Here is a 24,014-nt window from a genome sequence, read left to right as displayed (position 1 = left end):
TAGTCTAGATGTATCATGAGCCACAAACTACACTTATTTGATTATCTGACCATCGGATTGGTGGGCATTTATTGGACGGTTAAAAATAAAAAAACCTCTACTGGTCCTATTTCATGAATCCCCCAATTAGTTGGGATAGGGCATTATGAAGTGTCCACAAGTCAGAGGTTAGGATTGCTAAACCAATCAGATTTTGGGACCACGACTCAGTGACAGCGAGATCCACAATTTAATAGGTTTAGTTCATGTTAATGCATGCTGTGTGTACAATTTATGAATTTTGAATGTCTGTATATTAAGTGTCATACACTGGCAGAGTTTTAAATTGTGTAATGTTGAATAGAATGAAACACACAGCATTCTTATATTAACAAATGCAGACAAATTCAACAGCTGTGTTGAATTTACGGATAAAAGCAGTTGGTGAAAACAACTGAAGCATATTATAATCAGGTGTATGAACTAGATAACAAATTAACGGTCTATGGATGTTGAGAAATTCATCGACTGTGTGGAATGTATAGATGCAAGACGACAATACAAAGTGACAGGAACTAATTACATTTCATAGTACATAGTTGGTTTTCCAAAAGAAACAGAAATCCCTGTAGATTGTAGAGTGCGTGTGTTTTAAGAATTAGAAATGCATTCATGATGCCGTTCGAGTGCAAATCATGTCTACATCTTTTGAGCTAGACTGCTAGTCATTTAACAATCAGTCGATTTGAAAATACATGGACTTATAGTCGCATCATGGAAGAACAATAATATCAAATGACAGTTTGTCTTGGAGTTTGAAAATTGAAGCCTTTGGCAGCTGGCTAATGCGATCATAGATGAAATGAAAGAAATAAACAAATACCAACCTGTTTTGCTGTTCACCCTTGAGAGAGAGAGAGAGAGAGAGAGAGAGAGAGAGTGTGTGTGTGTGTGTGTGTGTTTTGCCACTTCCATGGTTTCATGGGCTCATAGCTTATAGTTTGATCCAGGTTGAATTTTGATTAATTAAACAGATTGAAATGACATTCATGAGATTGAATGGCTGAGATTTTATATTCAAATCTGTGGTGGAAAAAATTATCTGACTAAATATATTACAAGAACTAGCAAGGGCGAGAATGACACACATTTAGTCATTCAAAACAAATAGTTCTTGACTCTCATCTGTCATCTTAGGCCCTGTTTGGTCACCACGTAAAAATTGATAACCCACTATTCGTATAAACTATCATGTCTAATACATGATTACTATTAACTGAAATGAGATTGAACCTTTTTAAAGTGGCAACCAAACAGTGCCGTGATGAATATAGCCATCTTCTTTTTGCTTTTCAATAAATCATCGTTAGTTTAAAAGAGGACATGAGAAGTGTTTTTAAGGAATTGAAAGGGAATTTGGGTAATTTAGGATGAAGCCGTGTTCAAGATTTATTACGCCTGACACTTTTTTTCTTTTTTTCTTTTTCATTTAGGCGGTGTTTGGATGCACAAGCAAATTGAACAGCAAACATGTACTTTGATGATGAGGAGATGATGGCACTGGTTGTGTTTCCTAACATTGTAATGAGGCAGTATGATCTCAAATTGCAGTTAGGTTACTTTCTAGTCCTACATGAAAGTAACATAAATTGCAGTTTTCAAGCCCATGGCTCGAAGAAGTCACAAAACACTGTTTTGTTGCTTCAGGTAAAACACAGGCTTGTCTGACCACATCCCAGCAATTGAGTTGTCATCTATCACGCTGCCTTTGGAAAACCAGAACCGATCGGAAACAGATAAGTTTCTTGAATTCAAAGAAATTACCTCATTCCCATTTCAATCTGGTTTCACTAGAACACTGCTAGGTGATGGCTCAATTGCTAAGCTGTCGTCAGCAAGCCCACATGTTTCCCGGTCTTGATAAAACCTGTTTGAAACTGCTTTCCACAGGTTCCTCGCCCCCAAATAGCATCACTCAACGGAATAACAATCTATTATTATAAATTCTATTTCTGCATGCTCCAACCAATAAGTACACCAATCATCTCTGCTCCTGGTTATTCAATGGTATGGAGATTCTTAGAGACAGTGGGAACCACAAAGACTACTGATTGGATTGTATTAGTATCTTCAGATCACCTCTGATTAGACTGTGTCCAGACATCCTACGCCCAGATACAATCTAATCAGAGGTAATCTAAACATACCAAATACAATCTAATCAATGGTCTTTGTGGGTCCCACTTGTCAGGATTTCTAGCTGAGTATAGAAAGTCCTACACCTAGATTCAATCTATAAGAGTTCATCCAGAGATACTAATACCATCCAATCTGTGGTCTTCATGGCTCCCACTCTCTCTCTCTCTGCAAACTTTGTACCATTGAATTACCAAAACTAGCGATGATGGGTGTATTCAGTTAAACTCTCTTTGAATTCCACCCTAGCAAATGCAATTCAATTGGATACTGCATCCAAACAGTACCCTCAGTGGATGTCTTCTGTGCGTTAAGTACTACTGATATAATTAAATATTAAGGAATTTGCTTATGCTAGACTGCTAAGGCATGATCAACGATCATGCCTTCCAGTCAAAGCTGTTGTGGCCTTTTGCCACAATCTAACAAAGAAGCAGGCCACAAGGGCAGGTGAGCTTCTGATTTATATATTTCCTACTCTTAAGTAGTAGTAATTAAAGGGATGATTATATAATTTCTTAGGTATTTCAGCCTTTGTTTAGTCTCTCTATGATGTCGCTGTTAATGGTATATATTTAAAAGGGCTGATCAAATGGTGCTGTTGCTATCATCTCCTTGAAATGTATGTTTGATGGACCACACCAACAACCTGTTAAATCACAGTAGTTAATCAAGAAGCATCTAGTAGATTGTTTCATGATCGAATGATTGCCTCCTGATGAGTTCAATGGCCTGGTTGTTTGGGCCAGTTCATCTGCCTGGCGGGGCCCACCCCAGACATGGTTCATGTGGGGGGTGTAGTGGATGTATCATCAAGTAAAAATTGGGGCTGCTCAAAGCCGGCTGGCCGGCTGAGATTACGGATCCTTACTTCAACAAACACTAACAGGCCCCACCACTCACGATTGTTTTAGGGACTGTTTCCATCCTTTTCCAGAATAGGGCCTACTGCCCAGCACAGGCCAGCTTCTTGACGCGGTTTTTTCAGGTGGGTCAGTAAAAATACTAAACCCACTTAAGAAAATCCCTAAGTGGCCGTTTGGATGCCTGTAAAGTCCTTAAGTAGGAATTTAGTTACGGGTAATCAGATTACAGAGGGTGTTTGGATGAGTATATATGCCTGTAATCAGATTGTAGGTTATAACCCGATTACAGTTTTTAGCTGTAATATAAAACATGAGGAAAAGTAATGTTTCAGGTTATGGGTAAAAGAATTTTAGGTAATTACTATAAATTTTGAAAATTTTCAAAATAGGAAGAGTTGTGGGTCATCTTTCAACAGTCATGAGGATCCAAAACAAAGAAGAAGAAGAAGAAGAAGAAAAGAAGACAAACCTCTCTCTCTCTATATATATTTGTTATTGTTGCTAGGGTTAAAATTTCTCATGCGTTGGGATGTTATCTAACCTTAGTGCCGTGCTTGAATTAGTAGGCTCACTTCCATGGCTCACCAAATAATTTGTTTATTGTAAAAATCGGCCACGTGTTTTATTAAGTTTAGTTTATCCTAATAATCTATCTTGCATAAAAACTTTATATGTCGTTAGATTATTTTTAAAAGATTTACCACTCCAAACTCTACTATGACTGAATACCTAATTACAAGTTGTAAATAGATTTTAAGTCATACAAACACAAACAACTATTTCTCTATAATCAGATTATAACTTAAAGCTAAATAAGAGTACATGTAAACACTTTACACATGTAATCATATTACCTACAATCGGATTACAACTTATTGACTTCACATGCATGCAAATGACCCCCAATTTTAGTTTGTGCTCTATTAGAATCTCTATGACCCATTGTGTGGGACTGACATTGATTTTTCAGTGAAAATCCATCCGTTTTTGCATTTTGGGTCCCAAGGTTCACATCAATCTGAACCATGGTTAAAGACATTATGCATTGTATCATATCAGGTATTCATGGTAAGAAATCCATTTGGAGGAACGGCACAGATGTTGCAGTGGAATGCTTTGGAAAAATGTGTTTGTATCGCCGATCAAATAGATGCTCGTGAAGTGTTTCGTCAGCATGCTTCTTCTCAAATGGGTGTAGCCTACAAATCTTTGTAGCGGATCCGATCTCGTGTACTCAGTGGGGCTTGCCTGATGAATAGCCCAGATCTTGTGGCTTCTACCAAATTACCGTTTAGGGTGTCCCACTTTCTATGGCCATTCAATTGATGTCAAATGGACGGTCAAGATGAAAAGCAATCAGAAATCAAATTCAACAAAAAATGTCACATATCACAGATAAAATCAGCCAACTAAAGATCTTCTAAGCCTGTAACCATCTACAATGGTTTTCATGACTCAATTACTCGTAAGCCACTTATCAATTGTAACTGACCACGTATCATCTCCACCCTCTGCCAGTGCATCAAATCTCTCCTCTCTCATGGAAATGACAAAAAAGCCCTTGTGCGATGCCAGGAGACAACACGACAATTCCTGCGACTGTTGGTGTCTTGTGGCAGCACCACCTGCAGAGTTTTTTTCCAGTAAAATGCCAAAGAATACCGATTTTAATATATAGTGCCTTAGCTCCTGAATTCTTAAATGGGAATGACCAAAATACGCTTTTATATGTTTTCTATGAAAGCATGGCATCTCCCAACCGCTAACAGGTGCAACCAGCTATCAAACCAAAAATCAGGTCAGTCCGGTTACCAGATGAACCATGCGCATTTAAGATGAACCAGTCAACACCACAACTTGGGTGGGTCAGGTCAATTCAGCCCTGATCAGGCAACCGTCATTTAACTCGGAGGGGGCTTTGCTGGATCCCTTACTGTGGGGCCCACCTTGATGTATATGTCTTACATCCATGTTGTGCATCCATTACCCAACTCATTCAAGGGAATAGTGGATAGAGGTGGGCATCAAGTCGAGTCAGACCGGATTGGGTCCAACTCGACTCAATCCAATTTTTCAAGAAACTGACCCGAATTCGATCCGATTTGAGACTAAATCCAGCAGAGCTGACTCGATTCAATCCGAATCCTTGCTGGCGTGACCCGAACGAGTCCGACTCGATTTGGGAAACCGAATCGAGTCGGATCGAGTTGAGTCTAGGGAGAGAGAGAGAGGGAGAGAGAAAGAAGGAGATGTAGAAAAAGAAGCAGATATGGGAAAACCGGAGAGAAATGAGGAGGAAAGAAGGAGAGGAGGGAAATCAGGAGAGAAAGGAGGAGAGATGGGTGGGTGCGGCGCCTCCTTCGGATAGAAAGAGAAGTTAGGGTTCATTCGGTTCGGGACAAGTAGAGATATGGGTAGTAAAATATAAAAAATATATATAAAAAAAACTTATATATAGGACTTGACCGGATCGGTTCAAATCGGATTTCGAATCGGACTAGTCCATACTAACTACGATCCGATGTACGATCGGATCCGAGTGGTCCTATTCAATCCACACTAATCCAGGCCTTCGGTTCGATTCAGATCAGGTCAAACCCACTAGATTTGGTCAGATTCGCTGGATCGGGTCGGGTTTTGCCTAGCTCTAATAGTGGATTACACCACAGGAAATAGTGGCGGTTGAATGCCCACCGTTAAAAACTTTTTGGGAGCCACTGAAATATTTATTTGCCATCCAACGGTTAATAAGACATGGATGAAGGGACAGCAGAAATATCAACTTGATCCAAAACTTTTTGGTTCACTGGAAATTTTTTAATGGTTAATTACCACTGTTTTTTTTGTGGTGTGGTCCACCTCATATTTGGATTTGCTTCATTTTTTGGGATCATGCCCTAAAATGAGCTGTCAAAACGGTTGGACAGCGTGGATGTAAGGCATATACATCAAGGTGGGCCCCACAGTCAGGGATCCACCGACCCGGTCCACAAAAGCCGCGTCCTGAAAGGCACACACAACGTGGCCCCACAAGCAAAGTATTGAAGTCGACCTTTGTTTGGTAAAATCGACATTCTTGAGCGACTGGGCGTAAGAAAATTCCACAGAAGGAAAAATGCTCTTGCTCTTCCATTAAACTAATGGAAGTTGCAGAAGGTCCCTTTCATGGCTACCATCATTCCCCCTTTTCCACATAAAAAATCAATAAAATACAATTTCTGAGTATTTTATAATCCAGAAATCCTCTCCGCAATTCCGTTTAATTGAATTCGCTATTCATTTCAACCGAATTCCCCTCCTTTCGCAATTAGTGAAAATTCGAGCTACTGCCTCGCCAGTAAAACCTGGAATCTGGATTTTTTTTCCCAGCTGAGAAAGACGACAATCACTAGCTATGGAATCTAAAGGAAACCCAACTCGCAGATTCCTCTATTTTCTAGTATTTTATTCCAACACATACTCATACGTATCCATACCGTATAATCATACTAAGCTAGATGTTTCCAGTCACTCTTCTGGTTTGACTTCTATGTATAGATTTCCCTTGTGTAGAATCGAGGCAAAAGCTTGCGAGTTTTCGCAGTTCCATTCGTGTTTGCAGGAAGTAAGCTTTTTCTCGAATTCGAGTTTTTGACTTGTTGAAGGTATTTCTGCTGATACTGTGATTGGGTTTTCGTTTTCTTTCAGTTCTGGTTAGACGGGAAAGCAGAGATCAGATTACGCTCGCTGGTATTCAGGTCTGTGACGATTGATTGATCTCAAAGGAATTCGTCTCTGGACTCGATGCTGTGATTGGGCAGTTGTTGCTTTTCATCCTTCACCTGAATTTGAATCTGGCTATACAGAATTCGATTGAGCTTCACCTGAATTCAAGTATGTGATGATTGGTTGATCTCAAAGAAATTCTTGCCAATACTGTAATGGGGCTTTTATTCTTATTCCTTTTCTTGGCCACTCTGGTTGTATGTATGCTTCACCTGAATAGGAGTGTTTGGTGATCTATTGATCTTGAAGAATTTGGTAATTGGGTTCAAGTCCAGTTATACGCAAATTCGATTAGGCTTCACCTGTATTCAAGCCTGTGATGATCAGTCGTTCATGAAGAAATTCTGAAACGCCGACTGGGTGTTTGTTCTTTTTACCTTAATTCTGGTTATAAGTGAATTTGATTATGATTCACCCAAATTTGAGTATGTGATGATCGGTTAGTTGATACTGTAATTGGGTTTTTTCTTCTTTCAATTTTATGTTCATACACGAATTTGATTGTATGCAAACTCAATTTCTAGGGGTTGTGGTGGGATTCTAAGTTCTCTGGTGTAGTGGGTTTCTCTCATTTTGGTGACGGCAAGAGGGGGATTGTTGGGGAATATGATTCAAGATGGAAATGAGAAGGGACTAGTGAATGATTCTTTGCAAAAACCAGGTAGTGACAATCAGAACCTGAATACGTTACAATCTCAACTGTCTCGGAGAAGTGACACAGAGAAGAATTTCATGGAGACTGAGGGAAGGGTCTACTCGGAATTGTATAGGAATTCTAGCGAGGAGATGTTTCTGAAGTCGTTGATGGAAGGTTCGATTGGTATGACAGCACCGCCGAACATGGAGTCTCTGGGGTTTAAGAATCTCTCTCAGACCCTTCGCGTGGATAGCCAGGAGCTCTTCAACAGCTGGCTTACGAATGGAGAGGCAAGCGATTTTATTTGTTTTCTATTTGCTTTTTGTTTTTGTCCCTAATGAGAAAAAATCCTTTTTTTTTTCATTGATTAAAAGGCAATAGAGTACATGAAACAAAATAATAAAATCAACCAGACACCAATTATAATTGATTAGGAGAATATTCATATACTTTTCTTTCTTCGTTCCCCCGCACCGATTGTTTTCCCATTTGTGAATCAAATGAAGACGATGCTTGCCTATATTCATAGAGGGAGTCATGATAAATCAAGCAACTTTTATTGTATTCAGATGTTGATCCGAAGAGATTTTCTTCCTAGTTTCAGGGTTTAAGGCCTTTCTTTATGGCTTGTTTGGGTGCCATTTGAAATGAGTTCATCTCATTTCAGTCAATCGTATTATGTCTTAGAGATCATATTCCTTTTTAGTAAGGGTTAAAAATAATCTTGATAACTAACAACATGATCTCTAATACATAATTATGATTGACTAAAATGAAATGAACTCATTTTCAAGTGGCACTCAAACAGGCCCTCAAAGAATTGTTGATGGCAAGGTTCTAAATATTGTCAGATTCAGTACCCATTGGCTTTTGATCCAAAGATTATGATGATTTTTTTCTTTGGAATTTATTGCTGATTAGGAACGCGATCGTTAAAATTCTCACTATGCAGATAACACATCATGCATATCAATTGATGCATACCGAGATATATTGGTCTTGGGGCTAGTTAACACATGCTTTGAATGTGATAATCAGAACCTTGGTTAGTTGTGAGATTAGTAATTAAAGAGGCTGCTTTTTATGGAAGTAACCAACTCAATGAGATTAGTAAATGTGAAGTAATTTTTCGCTAGGAGAAACTGTGATAGAGAATGAACATCACTTTTGAAAACTGTTTGAGGTATTCAAGGAGACCTAATTTCTAGATTTCAATAACCAAAATACATCCAAATTCTTCGTTGAAGATTATTTTTAATTTTGTGCCCAAACACAGGCCACATTGAGGTGGCATGTAGCTTGTTGTTGATCTGTTACCATGAATGTTTCTCTCAATGCTTTTTTCATAAATCAGGCTTGGAGGAAATTTCGTTGAAGATTATTTTTAATTTTGTGCCCTAATGCAGGCCACATTGAGGTGGCATGTAGCTTGTTGATCTGTTACCATGAATGTTTCTCTCAATGTTTTTTTCATAAATCAGGCTTGGAGGAAAATGGCATAGAAGCTGCCGCTACATGTCTTTCACCTTGTTGCTCCATTATTCAGTGCAAGAGATGGGCCCATTTGCATTTTTTTAAAAGAATCCCAAGACATAAGATGTCTTTCCTTGTAATCGAAAATCTGACGAGACACAGGAACTTGTTAAAAAAATAATGAGACAATGTGAGAATATTAGGTGTGGCAGACTGGCAATTCTACTCATATGTTTCAGTATGTTAATAACTGAATCTTGAGATCAAACATCTGAAGAATTGCAAAAGACACAGTGGATCTATTATGTATATATTTGTTCAGTGTCTCTCTAGCTCTTTTGTGTGGGGTGGGGGAACATGCTTGAATGTGCCATGTGGATCTTTTTCTGGCTCCCTGTACTTTTTTAGGGGTAAAAGCTTTTTTTTTTTTTTATCAACTAACCATAAACAAGAGATGGAATTAGGGCTGTCAATGGGCCTGGCCTGGGGTTGCCTTCGGCCTGGATTTTGAACTGTTTGGGCCTGGCCTATTCAAAAATTTGATTTTGCTAGGCTCGAGCCCGGTCCATTGACAGCCCTAAATGGTATGAGGGACTGAAAAGGTAAAAACCACCTGGCTATTTTTTTTCTTCCTATCAGTGATATAATAGGACTTTATCGTTATTTACTTTTGGTAGGACACCTTTCATTTCATTTTCATTAATCAAGTAGTTATGATGTTCCTAATTATTACTTTTGGAAGGCACTCTGGAAGCCATGTGGAACTTTTTTCTGGTTTAGATTTCTTCACGGCTATTTGTTCGTGTCTATATATTTATTTGCAGACCCAGGGCCACAATTCTACCAGCATAGCACACCGTACACGACAAGCATCTCGAAGGTGAGTTAGATAGTGTTGCTATATACAAGTGGGCGGATTCCTTCCCCTTTTATTTCAAGCCTTTGTAGTATTGGATTGAATTTATTCAGCTATAAAATCAATCCCGAGAGGCTTATGTGTATTTTTGGTAAAGTACATAATGGACAGCTTTGTCTTAACTGATGCGTGAAGCCCGAAAGTTGTTAGAAAGGCAAAGCTTGGTGGTATGGGCAGAACATGACAGCGTGTCCCCTAACTTCTTTTGGCAGGAAGAATATAAGCCCGGTTTGGAAAGATCATGAGTGTAGATGTAGTGCTATTAAATGGCCCCACCTCGCATTTTCAAGTACGGTTCTGTTTGGAACCTAGAGATGCCATATTACAACAAGTTCACAAAATGGAGAGGATCCATGCTGATAAAAAAAAAATAATAATAATTTATTTTAAAGATCCATCAAACCAGCTCGAAATGGCAAGTCAACACAGCCAGCAGCCAAATAGAGCACAATGGCCATTCCACTCAATGCAAATATAATATCCTCCAAATCACCCTTTAATATGCACAAGATAAAACCACAGATGCTTTAAATATGACATGAAATATCGTGCTAGACTCCTATTTTAGTTTTGCACCATTTAAGAAATGGCGGCGACTCTTTGAATGTGCGCATGGCATAATTCTTCAGCAATCGAGGCTGTCCAAATCTCTGCCCCAGCAGTGAATGGAGCATAACTGAAAATTTGCACTAATAAGAGCCATCTGAGTTATCTCTTTGAATATGGATCACTCTCGATTTTATTTTTAGCATTCACTTGGTAGCCATGGTTTGGATGGTTAGGATTTCTTACTCAGTGTGATTTTAGAGACATGTTCTACAGATAATGGGACCCACCCACGTTTTGGATGGTCCATATGGCTGTACATCAGCGCCACACATGAGTATGGGTCACCACCATTTTTAGATGGAGCAGAACTAACATAGGAGTCTAGCCCGATGATATTTTGCAGTTATGTGCTGAGATCTTGTGGACAAACCAGCTACAATACCGCAAGTACACCTCCATTCGTTGTCCTGCAAAAAAGGTTTGCTGTTACACTTCAGATGCTGTAACTAGAAAAATGCATTTTTATAACACATTTGGATGCATGGAGGAGGCAATAGGCTCTAACCTGCAGTAGACTCTCAAAACTTTCGATGAATTTTTTGCTCATACATCAGGATGTTGCAGATGGTCTGGTAACCCAGATCATTGACCTGATGGGCCCCACCATGGATGAGGATGCCCCAATATGTCAGATTGGAAGATCATTATCCTGAGCAATGGCCTAATGGCCAACAAACACATAGTTAAGAAAAAAATACAGCAAATGGCTACGAAAAAAATAATCTTTCAATCTGGAAGATTTTGGCAGCAGTCCAATCCACAGTGAGTTCCATTACATCAACAGACTGGATCACCAAACCATGTGTCCCACTTATACAGACTGCACGCATTACAATAACAACCACGTCATACTCGATAGCTTCTGTAGTTTTGTTCTAGTATAGTCATTTTATTTTATAAGCATATGTCATCCAAGGTGACCTTTAGAGAGGATGCTTATGAAAGGGAAAACTTTCTGGCTACAAAATATGCTTACAGGAATTAGATATACAATCTTTATATACATGGAGATGCACTTTACAGAAGCATTGCAAGTGTTGGATGGTTCTTTTCCTTTCCTTGACATTGTCTGATATATGATTTTGTCACTGGTTTCCTCTTCAATCTAAATTCAGTGATTTAAACATGTCCATCTAATAAATGCAGGATATCAACTGAACTTGCTGCCTTGTCTAGTCAGCAACATGGTGCCTCATTTCAAAACAAAAGCAGCAACGATAATTTGTTCCAGCAAAATCTGGGCATATCCAATGATCTCTCAAGTGATCCCAACCAACATTCACACAGGTGGTTACTGCTTGGTTTCAGTAAATAAATCTTCAAGTATCGGACTGGCCCACCTTTTGATGGCTATCTATTAGTTCTTCCGAGTAGTATATCATGATACACGTCGATGCTAAGATTCTTTCATTCATTGAACAATACTCATTCACACTCAAATATTTAAATACTTGTGCCCAGCAACGTTTTAAATATTTACATGCTGATGCTTAAATTCTCTCATTCATTGAATAATATCCATCCACACTCAATCCAGCATTTTTCTGCCACTCTTTAGCATGGCAGCAAGCTGGATTTTAAGATATGTCTGGATCAATGTTTAAAGTATTGTCCGAAGCTGGTATGTATTGCTCATACATGCCGGTGTTGCCCATGAACGATATGGGTGTATCGGTCCCGTATCAGCCTGAAATAGGCCAACACAGAGTGATACGTAACATTAACGGTGATGAACGATATGTTACATAACACACCTTTTTAAAACCTTGGACTGGATTCAAAGCTGTGGCCTTTGGACTCCAGCAACTGATCTTTGATACAACGGCAGGCCTTGATGAAGAATCAGTATATAGCACAAACAATACATGCATTCACACTTACATGCTGTAGCACTAACAACGCATGGAAGATGGCATGCATTATGCAGCACTTATGCATTATAATTCCCTTTTGAATTGCCTGGATATACTAAGACAAGGTTGGAACTTCAATTTTCTTCTTGAAGATGGATCTAGAGAGGTAATAGCTCTTGTTTCTAGTTTTTCTGGTGAACATGATTTGATATGCATATGGCAACATGCAGGTTGATTTAATATGCAAATCTCAGATGGTAAAGCTCATTCTTGCGAGTGAAATATATAGGATCTTTTGTAGCAGTAATGGGATTTAAGTTCCAACTCAATGTATTCCTGCAAGTGACATTTATAGGATCTTTTGTAGCATTAGTGGGATTTAAATTCCAAGTCAAATGTATTCTCCTGATGATGGTTAATGCTTTTGTCCTTTCATCAGGAATGTGGTAGAAAAAGGAATTCAAGCTAGTAATTTGTATTTGGCCAAGGTTGGTTATCTTGAACTCTTCAGACATGAATCTCAAGGAGATAAATATCGATCTTATATTAAATAGTCTCGCATTCTGATATTTGGCAACTTCATGCAGGCATGGTTTCAAAGTTCTCAACCAATGACAAGAAGCCGATCATCTGAGCTAAGGTAATATTTTTCCATCCTTTTGGCGGGACTTCCATGCAAACAAAGTAGGCTTGATGTTTGGGTTGGTGTAGGGAACAGAACCTGCAACAAGTGGGTATTCCATCTCCCTCTTTTCTGCTTCAAATCACTAGTGAGATACGTTCAAGAAGGTCCTGAACACATCTCATTTGAAATTTCTTGCTTTCGCTTATCATGTCAGCCTTCAGAAGTCAGGAACTTGTGCACATGGCCCTACGTCAGAGCTCCATTTGAATTGGCTTATTATTGTGAAACTATATCATTTTAAGAGTGAAATTTACATTTGTCCCACAGGAAGAGATATGCTGCCATGCAAAATAATCAAACATCATCAGCTATAGAAGGCACCCATAACACATCGGTGCATGGTATCACCCGGATGAAACAAGAATTTGCAACTGCGAGTGGTTTTTGTGATGTTTCGATGGGTGAGGTGTCCAACCAGCTGCGGACATTCATGTCTCCATCCAGTTCATCTACATCCCCTTTTGGGAGTCATCAAGTGGCTACTGTAGATGCAGTTTCTTCTGTCGTGAACATGCTGAAGGGAACACTAGAACGCAAGAAACTCAGTAATCGTATTGATAAAGAAGCTGTTGATGGTAGTTCTTTCGGCTATTATGGTGTGCAAGAAGTTACGACCAACATGGGTTCTGATCAAGGAGCGGTGAGTCAGATTCTTAAGCCCTTGAGGACCTTTCAAGTGGTATCCCCTCCTGGCCACGTACAAGATTCTGGGAACACACATGCTGTTGGTGAATCCATAGAAATAGATATAGAAAGTTTTGTCTCTCCTCCAAACCCAATCCAGATGACTACAGTATCTCAAGAACCTTCACAAAGCGAATCGTCTGCGGCAGCACCAGTACTCTCAACAGGTTTTGAAGTATGTGATGGTCCTGCCAATTCTGGACAAACACTATCAGTTTGTGAAAGCTCCAGAAAACATGTTGGGAACGGGAGTTTAGAGCATAGCTCTAAAGCCAAAGGTGCGTTTGTTGCATATATTGATTTAGGGTGCGTTTGGTTGCACCAAATATTGTGAAATTTCATGATATTTGGCACCAAGTAAGACTGATTAATCACGACGTTTTGTGATATATGGTGCAACCAAATGCACCCTTAACCAAAACGTTTGCATCAACCATGCACAGTTGCACACAATTTTGCGAAGGACATGATTAAGACATCACAGTCCATTGGTAGGTTTGTCTTTGAATATTTTATTGATCGAATTATGATTTGAATTATATTGGTATTACTTTCAAAGGCAGAAAATGATAATTTCATTGCTGTTTTCAAAAATCTATTTAGCACTAGTTTTTCCTTTCTTGGCTTCCCAAATATATGCATTGTCATGATTATCTTTTAAAATCTTTATGTTGGTATGCTACCATATGATATGGAATGAACTTGCAATGACGTTTTATTTATTTATTTAATTTTATTATTATTATTATTGTTTTGGGTGATCCACCTTTCTGTTTTGTGCATTGTGATACAGAAATCCGGGAACGGATACTCGAAAACAATACAAAGGACGACCGGAAGGTGTGTTCCATCAGATATTTAAGATTTGAGATAATTAACAGTTCATATCCAAATGATTGTGCCTTGGAGTATTTCATTCACTGTGCACTATCATTTCTGCATTGTGACAGAAAGGAAATCTAGTTCGGATGGGATCTGTGACATCAGGAAGTTCAGGTAATTGGGTTCAAACTCTAATAGTTAAAGCGTATAGCTCTTTGAATTACATGCCAGTTATTCTACAAAACAAAAAAAAAAAAAAAGGAAAAAGAGAAGAAAATGAAAACTCACTTGGCTTTCTTCACCGTATAAGCTAACCAAGCAAGACTATTCTTCAGCTCATTTAGATGAATGGATGATTGTGATGACCCAAGTTGTCCACTTAAGAATCTAAGGATGGCAGAGCATTTGCTGAGGACCATGATTAGGAGGACCTGATGCTATGAGGAAGACAAAAGTTTCATGCTGTGTCATACATCTCCCGCAATATGAGACTGTCGTGGCATCATATATGGAGCATGCTAGTGGCTCAGTTACTCAAGAGACATGCTATTTATGCAATTAGAACCATAGAAGTTGTACACAGTGTTCGAAATATCGTTACTATCGGCCGATATTATCGTTATCGCACCACTGCGAGACGAAACTCCTCCGATAACACCAGGAAGATACCAAAAATCCAAAACTTCAGATATCGCACGATATTATCGTCAATATCGCGCGATATATCGTCGAAAGATACCAAGTAAAAAAAAAAAAACACCAAATATCGTCCGGGACTGTGTCATTATCCCAAAAAAATTTTGGAAAAATTAAAAAAATATATAGAGAAACTTTCAACAAGTGGATTTCGATACCTGTACAAGAGATTTTTATGATCGGAAGCTTCCCTTTGGTGGGCCATTCGAATCAAAGCGTCGTCCGTAGGTTAGTGCAAACAAAATCTCCGATTTGGAAGAGAAATCCATCAAAATCTGGAGAAATCCAAGTATTTAGGCAAAATCCAGCGAAATCCTTGCTAAAATCCGGAGAAATCCTCGCCAAAATCCGAAGATCTGTGAGATTTTGGAGAGATTTTAGGTTCCGGAAGGCCGGAACCCTCTCTGCTTCGAAAAAAAAGGCGTCCGATCCCCTTTTTTTGGAAATCAGGTGGCAGGTGTACCGCACACCACCGAGTTGACTGGTGTGTTGACGTCACCAGGTTTTGTGGGTCCCTTCATAAGGTATGTGTTATATCCAAACCGTTCTTCCATTTGGCAAGCTCGTCGTAAGGCTTGAGCCGAAAAATAAGACAGATCCAAAGATCAAGTGGACCACACTACAAATAGGAGTGGGAGATTAAATGTTTACCATTGAAACCCTTTTGGGGTCACGGGAGTTTTGGATCAATATGATATTTGTTTTTCCTCTTCATCCAGGTCTGTGTGACCTAATGAACGGATTGGATGGAAAATAAACAATATAGTGGGCCCTATGAATATTTTAACAGTGAGAATCAGCCCCACTGCTATTTGTGGCGTGGTCCAGTTGAGCTTTGAATATGGCTCATTTTTGGGCTCATGATCTAAAATGATCTCTCCAAATTCATGAACGGTGTAGATATAATAAATACATTATCGTGGGGCCATGTAACTTTGAACCGTTGGTACCACTCGAGTTGCAGGAGCGTCACTGCCTTCTTTGGTAGGAAGCGGGCGTAGTGAGTAGTGTACTACATAAACTCTGTGGGGCCCACCATAATTCATGTATTTTATCAACTCCATCCATCCATTTTACCATATAATTTTATGCTTTTTAGCCCAAAAAATGAGCATATCCAAAGCTCAAGTGGACCACACCACAGAAAATGGTGCGAATTAAACATCTACCATTAAAAAAAAAATCCTTGGGAGCCAAAGAAGTTTTGGATCAAGCTGATATTTGTTCTTTTCCTTTATCCATATCTTTGTGATCTTATGAAGTGGTTGGATGAAAAATAAACATCGTTGTAGGCCCTAAGGGAGGTTTCAACGGTGCAAATCATTATTCGTATTGTTTCTTGCGGTATGGTCCACTTGACCTTTGGATATGTTTCAAATTTGTGCTCAACCCCTAAAATGAGCCGGAAAAACACATGGACTGCATGGATAAACCATGTACATTTACGATGGACCCAATAAGTTTACTTAGTACTATAGGAGTGGATTAGGTGAGACCCCACCTCACCCAAGACCACACAACCGTACCGTGGGGCCAACTTGACGTGTGTATTCTGTGTCCACTCCATCCATCTGTTTTTTCAGATCATTTTACAACATGATCCTAATAATTAAGAAGATCCAATTATCGGGTGGACTATACTCAAGGAAACAGTATTAGTTGAACATGGTACCATTAAAAACTTCCTAAGGTGCACCTTAATTTTTCCTATATTTTATTAGGCATCCAATCTGCTGATAACTTCACATAAGTTTGAATGAAGAGAAAAAACAATTATCAGCATGATCCAAAACTTTTGTGGCCCACTAATGGTCAATCACCATTGTTACCTATGGTATGGTCTACCCAATTATTGGATCTGCTTCAATTTTTGGATAATGTCCTAAAATGATATGGAAAAACAGATGGATGGGGTGGATACTGAATATAGTTATCTGAGTTTAATAAGACAACGCATAGCTTAGACCCTATACAAAGGAAACCTATTATGTGCACTTCTTTTTTAAGATTTTATGATTTAAAAGTGTGTATTAGGGTCTTTTTTAATAATCCCTGAAGTTTCATTGAAAAATTCAACCATTTTCCCAATGTTTCCCCATGTTTCTCAAAAAGTGCGATAAATTATGCGATACAAACGATATATCCCATGCGATAACCGATACGTATCTGTATCCCAAGGGTGCGATACATTGTGCGATACCGATATTTCGAACACTGGTTGTACAAAGCTCCCTACTTATGGCACACAGAGCGTTGATTGGGTCGGCCTTGCAATATAGGCCATATCCCAAAAAGCAAGAGGATTGGACCATGGTAGCCATCCAATCAATACCCTGCACAAGGAATGTTGGTGTAAAACAGAGAAACAGTCCACATTCAACCCAAAAACCCACAGCATCCACATGGTCAGAGTAATCCACTCACTTTTGGCTATAGCCCATACACATCGTCACACACAAGATCAATAGTCCTGATAGCTACACATGCTGTGCACATGAGTGAAGGGAGTTGTTAATAACATCTATGATGCCAGCTGCGTAATAGCATTTCTCAGACAGACATGGTTCCTACACATTCCACTCATCCATGAGTCCCCAAGGAATGAGAACTCTAATTACTTGATTATATTATTTTTGCTAAGAGGCCATAACCAAAAACCCATTTGTTGGAAATGATGTAATGTAGATCTTATGTAGTCTTATATAAATTTTCTCTAACGAGCAGAAGTTATGCAGTGGACAAGGGAGACCCCACAAAGAAACGGAGGGTGGAGCGCTCACGCAAGTATGTATTTCATGACTTGCTTGCGGTTTGAAGAGCGGGAACCTTGCTTATGCAAATCAAATCCATGTTTTAATTCTGTCAGGTTCCTATTAAGTAGTGATCATCATATAATCCATGTTTAGGAGAGATTTCCAGCTTCAGATTGTTTCAATTCATACCAGATGAAGAGGTTTGTTAGGTCTTCTGAAGCCACCACAGATGGCCTGCCCAACATACCAGCACATGAGAAAATGTGGCCCACCCATGCGTGATCTGAGACGATTTTTTATTTTTATTTTTTGAAGTGAGTTGAAAAGCAAGGGAAATGGCTGGTACATCATTGACCATAAGATCTTGGTGCTCGCTCAATATTAGCCGTTGATTTTCAATATGCAGGTCTTTATTGGATCTGCATTTTACCAGTTGTTTGGGTTGCTTTAGCTGTTATTCTGGTAAATATCGTATGGTTTTTGTCCTACCATAAAATTGTTAGAAGGGGATTCATTTGATACTCTGGCAGCCTACGATGCTCGATACACAGGTGTTCAGAAACTTTACACGTGGCATACATTGACTCAAATAAACTGAATAAACTGTGGAACTAACGTAGCTCCTGTGTATCAGAAATTTTACACGTGGCATACATTGACTCAAATTAAACTGAATAAATTGTGGAACTAACGTAGCTAAGTCAGTCCCAAAATCAGATTGGTTGAGCAATCCTGACCTTTGATTCATGGACACTTGTTTGTTAAAATAGGACTGTTCACTATTTTTCTTTTTTAACCAGCCAATAAATTTCCACCAAGCCGGTGGTCGGATAATCAATGTGTAATTTTTGGTTCATGACACATCTAAACTGGGACCATAGTTTGGATAGTTAAAATTGTATTAGTTGTATGACATGTGCAATTTCCAAGTGCCCGTGTATCAACCATCACACTCTGGCAGAGTATCAAAGTTTTTCTCTTGTTATAATTCCTCAGCAGGTGAGATGTTGGGTGTATACTATTAAATGGACAACAACCTGCTTAATTTCATTTTATGTTGTGTGGGTCACATGCAATGTCGGTAATCTCCCTTTTGTTTAATGTAGTTACGTGTGCATTGTTGCTCATATGCTAAGGTGGGAATTTTCATCACTGACTGTTCTCGGTGGTTTAGAATGGCAGAAGCCAAGGAAAGAAACATGACCCCAGCTCTTCCATCTGATATGCAAACTATCCTAAAGCGCTGTGAAAACCTTGAGAAGGAAGTGCGGTCGCTCAAACTCAACCTATCTTTCATGAATAGGTAAGTCTAGAAATTACAATATCTAATACAGAAGCAAGATATGAACCCAGCTCTGTCAAAAACTTCTATTTGATTTGATCCCATAGATGTCTGCTGAGCCCATACACATCTGTAAGGCAGCCCATGTACATGGACTGATGTGGCACATGGGTGCAAGATCATAGCTCTCCATCTGGTCGATCCAACTGCGCAATGGCCTCGCCCAAATATGGGCTGGTCAGCTCATCATGGGAAAAAAAGTTTGTATTTGTCCATTTGTTCTGTAAATTGTGGCCCACCTGGTAAGTGAGCTGGCCTTATTTTTGGGACGGGGCATCCATGCAGTGGGACCCGCCTGATGGATAGTCAGGAACACATGCCCATGTGACATGCTTCGGCTGCCTCATACACATACGTGCTTAACAAATTCTTTTCTATAATACCTCTAGTGAAACTTGAAGCATCATCACCACATGATGTGACTACGGAATACTGTGATTGTGAGAGTTTGGTGCATCATTCTACCAAAATACTGAATTAGACAATTTTCACAACTTCACAAGTTGAAAATCTGCCCGTCCAATGATCCCATGTGTGGTAAATTTCAGGAAGGATTCCGAGCAGACCAAACAAATAGAAGAGCTTCAGAAGCAAAACGAGGACTTGACGGGCGAAAAGGAGCGGTTGTTAGAAGAGATTGAGAGGATCCTCTCGGAATTGGGCAAGATGTGAGCCTTTTGTCTATCTACATCCTTGTCTGGTTGAGACAGAATCGATACGTGTAGTTGACACATGGCATAGCATATCAACGACCCTTCCCTTACATATACATGCCATAGGATATCAATTGATACAGTTTTCTTTTTCTTTTCCTCTTTCTTTTGTTACTAGAGAGAAGGGGAGGAGAAGATAGACTGTGCTACTGACAGAATATCGATGGCCTGCTGATACACTATACATCAGATGCATTTGATACTTAAAAAACTATAGTTGGTATATTCAGTGTAGCCTGGAAAGGTCTTCTCAGCGTCGTTATCTCTGATGTTGTAAGTGGGCCACTGTTTTCAATTTCAATCAAAGTCTGTAAGTTTGGAAAAGGGCCAGACCAGGAATAAGTGCTAGTGTTTGTCACAAGCTCCAAAGCAAGCTGGGTATAGTTTTCTCAATGTAAATGAGTATGCGAATTGCAAGGAAGATGGAACTTGTTGGATTCCAAATTTTTATTCTTTACTTGCTGATTGTAGTTTACATGCATTTGGGACTGTTTTTTTATTTTTATTTTTAACATGACAGAGAGACAGAAAGTGAGAAAGCATCCACAATGGTGGGTCCTCTGATATTAGGGTCTGGCCGACGGTGTGTCAGCCTTGTTTTGGAGATTGGCTAGGCTACTTTTTAGTAGGGGTGGCAATGGGCTATAAGGCCATGAGGTCTGAGCCTGGCATGGACCTACCCCAGCATGCCCAAGCCTTTGCCCGGAAAAAATAAAATAAAATGGTTGGGGCCAGGTCAGCCTGGCCCAAGAATTGATTAAATCCTTATTTCCCGCCTGATTTTTCTAATCCATCTATAGATCTAGTGGGCCATGCATACTAAGAGATGTAGACATTTAGAATATTAAACCAACGGTCTAAATGCAAGATAGGATGGAAAACATGTAACATATAAAGTTGGGCCGGGCTAAAAGGACTCGAGCATAAACCCAGGCCGAAAATTGATCGGGCTATCTGGCCCATCAACGTAAAAGGTCCAAGCCCAGTTTGAAGCCGGGCCTGATGGTATGCCCGGCCCCTTGCTATGCATGTCTAGGCCATAAAATCATGGGCCTGATTGCGTATGGATGACAATCACACTGGTGAATGATAGGCAGTCACAAATAAAATCAGCTCTCGAACCGGAGCGTCGGCCAGGTCCGTGAACCCGACAGTGCCAGCCGGCCGCATTGACAGCCCCACGCAATGTACATCATAGTCATCGTTCATCTTGCACATACGGGAAACAGATCATGTGCACATGAAATCTGAACCGTCAAAAAGGCTGGTCCCAGCTTGAAGATGTAAGGATGCAAGAATCAGGACGATCCACTCATCTGGTGAGCGAGTGCGCATTGATTCAATCGATTGGCCATCCATTGTTTCCTAGGGTTTGACTCATTTAATAAATGCGATTGTGTTGAATCTTCTGGCAAAGACATTATAGGAAGGGCCACCAAATCTGACGGCTCGGATTTCATATATGCCTGGCACATTGGCCATACATGCAAGATCGACCGTAATTTCTCCGGAGATTGAGGTATCCACGATCATTCTTCTCAATTGCATCCCCGTCATTCCACGCCAACTTAGCACGTGGTCACATACTTGCTGCCAAGGGAGTGGATTAGGTGTTACCCTGGTAACACCTCAGTGGCTGTTACCATTACCATGTGGGGACCAAATATATCAAATTTTGTATATCCACTCCTTCAATCCGTTTTCCAATATCATTTTGATACGTGATGCCAAAATCTAAGAATATCTACATCTCAGGTGGAACACACCAATGGAAACAGTGGTGAATGACCATTGAAAGGTTTTTATGGGCCGCAAAAGTTTTGGATCAAGCTGATATTTATATTTCCCCTTCATCCATGTCTGATTGACCTTATAAACGGATTGGATGGAAAATAAACATTAAGGTAGGCATTACTATTGGCCCTATGAAATTTTTTATGGTGGCCGTTTAGTCACCACGGTTTCCTTCTGTGTGGTTCACCGGAGATTTGGATATCCTTAGGGGTCATTTGGCACCGTGGATTGAAAGGGCCTTGGTTGTTTGACAGCATAAAGTAATCGGTGGTTTCAAATCCATGGGGTTTCTAATCCCCTCTATGATGGGGTTTGCAATCCACAGTGAGAGCTTGGATTACGCCTAAAATCATTTCAATAGTTGCATGTATAACATGTGTGCCACTGTACACTGTCATTCTGTTGGACACATGGCCTACTAATGATGATCAGCACCGTCCAAACATTGTCCATGTAAATCAACATCATCTAAACATTGTCCAGCACGGTCCAAACATTGTCCATATTAATCAATGATAAAAAATCGTTGGTTAGTTACTCAGACATGATCTTATGCTTGTGGTCCATCCAAGATTTGGAATTTCATCATTTTCAAGCAAAACATATATTTTAGCAGGCTTATCACAACCATAGTGTCAAAAATTATATATCTCACTAATTAGGCACATTAAAGTTGATTTAGTAATTAAATTCAAACCCCTGTAAACATACCATGCATAGGTATTTTTGAATTAAAGTTGATTCACACTCCAAGGTGCCAAACACGCTGGGAGGATTACCAATCCAGGGGGTTTCCAATCTCGGGGTTCCGAATCTCGGGGGCTCCAAATCCACGCTCCCAAACAGGCCCTTAATTTTTGAGAAAAATTACTAAGGCCTGTTTGGCCAGGCGAATTAAGAGGGATTATGGGGGATGGGATGGTAAAATCCTGGGATATGCCAAACGAGCCAAACAGACCTAATGAACTTGTCCCGAGATATAACAAACCCATAGAACTTAAACCAATCCATTGACATCACCATCATTACCTTAAAATTGATCCCGTCCCTCCTAATCCCGTTCAATCGTCCCTGGGACGTGTTTGGTTGGACGGATTGGAAGGTAAAATTCTAGGATATGTCCAGGGTGCTAAATAGACTCGATGAACTTGTCCCGGGATATATCAATCTCATGGATCTTAAACTAATTCACTGACACCACCATCATTACCTTAAAATCCTTCCCATTCCTCCTAATCCCAAGGGATCCGTTCGGCCAAACAGGCCTTAAATTTGGTTGCAAAAATGGATGGACAGTATGGATGTACAAAAAATCATTAAGGTGGACCCCATGGTAAGGTTAACGCCCACAAAGCGTGTTTGGATTCACGTTTTGGGTGTATTGCATTGTATTCAGGTACTGTTCATGTATACGTTGGGCGATATTCACAATACATCCATCAACAACGTGCCACTAACCAATGTTTGGATAGGACGTATTGTCTTAGCATGTATATAATTTCTAGTACAGATCAATGTTTGGGAACGACGTATAGGGGTCACACATTGTATACCAATATAGATAGTGGTAGTCTGTGTACTATGAAGCGTATTTGTACATGCTTAGACATTCTATCTCAGGCTGGCCCCTCTCTTGTTGTTGTGATTAATCCCTGCGGTCTATCACTTTCTTGAGTTCGAATGATGACCATTCTACTAGTGTCCCCACTTGGATTCACCTGTTTAACGGTATGGATGTCATAAAAAATGTCTGTCTCCTAAAAACGTAACACACGGTACACATCAAACCGATCTATATTCCAAACCCTGCTTGGATGCTGGGGAAACATCTTTCAGGACTACGAAGACCGTGGACCCCACATGGGTTACAAATAACATTTGGAAGGATCCTGACCGTTCATCCATTATCACCCTGTTCGATTGACATCTTTCACGGCATGGATGTCATATCCAATAGCACAAATCACGAATGGTTAATTATCCTGATCGTCGAGGACTTTTCCATGGTGAAGATCACCTATCAGTGAACACTTTTCACTATTTAGAAATATCGAAAAAAAAAATTGTGATATTGCAGTTCAAAAACATTAACACGTCAATGTGTGATTGCATTATCCAACCCTCTTTTAAATGTCTCTAAAAAAACAGTCCACGATAAAACCAAAGGACCCAACCATCATGTTATACCAGAAAACAAAAAACAAACTAAAAACTAAAAAAAAAAAAAAAAA

At 39.7% G+C, this 24,014-nt stretch overlaps 1 protein-coding gene across 9 annotated transcripts; it reads left to right on the top strand.

The window, feature by feature from the left end:
* The first annotated feature begins 4,821 nt into the window (after positions 1 to 4,821).
* LOC131247925 (protein CYCLOPS-like) lies at positions 4,822 to 20,437 on the top strand. 9 transcript variants are annotated; one of them, XM_058247891.1, is made up of 14 exons: positions 4,822 to 4,839; positions 6,729 to 6,914; positions 7,331 to 7,733; positions 9,741 to 9,796; positions 11,588 to 11,728; positions 12,734 to 12,782; positions 12,882 to 12,934; positions 13,247 to 13,941; positions 14,457 to 14,503; positions 14,614 to 14,659; positions 17,917 to 17,965; positions 19,109 to 19,237; positions 19,825 to 19,944; positions 20,108 to 20,437. In XM_058247891.1, exons 3-14 carry the CDS (start codon positions 7,413 to 7,415, stop codon positions 20,127 to 20,129), a joined length of 1,728 nt encoding a protein of 575 aa, XP_058103874.1. In that variant the 5' UTR covers positions 4,822 to 4,839; positions 6,729 to 6,914; positions 7,331 to 7,412; the 3' UTR covers positions 20,130 to 20,437. The 9 variants fall into 9 exon arrangements, 7 of the variants coding, with proteins under 7 accessions (XP_058103874.1, XP_058103877.1, XP_058103873.1 ...); XM_058247890.1 differs by lacking the exon at positions 4,822 to 4,839 and adding an exon at positions 6,109 to 6,480; XM_058247888.1 differs by lacking the exon at positions 4,822 to 4,839 and adding an exon at positions 6,109 to 6,645.
* The last annotated feature ends 3,577 nt before the right edge of the window (positions 20,438 to 24,014 follow it).

The sequence above is a fragment of the Magnolia sinica genome, chromosome 6 (genome assembly GCF_029962835.1).
Source record: "Magnolia sinica isolate HGM2019 chromosome 6, MsV1, whole genome shotgun sequence".
In the NCBI taxonomy this organism is placed as follows: Eukaryota; Viridiplantae; Streptophyta; class Magnoliopsida; order Magnoliales; family Magnoliaceae; genus Magnolia; species Magnolia sinica.
This window is presented reverse-complemented; position numbering and strand designations above follow the sequence as displayed.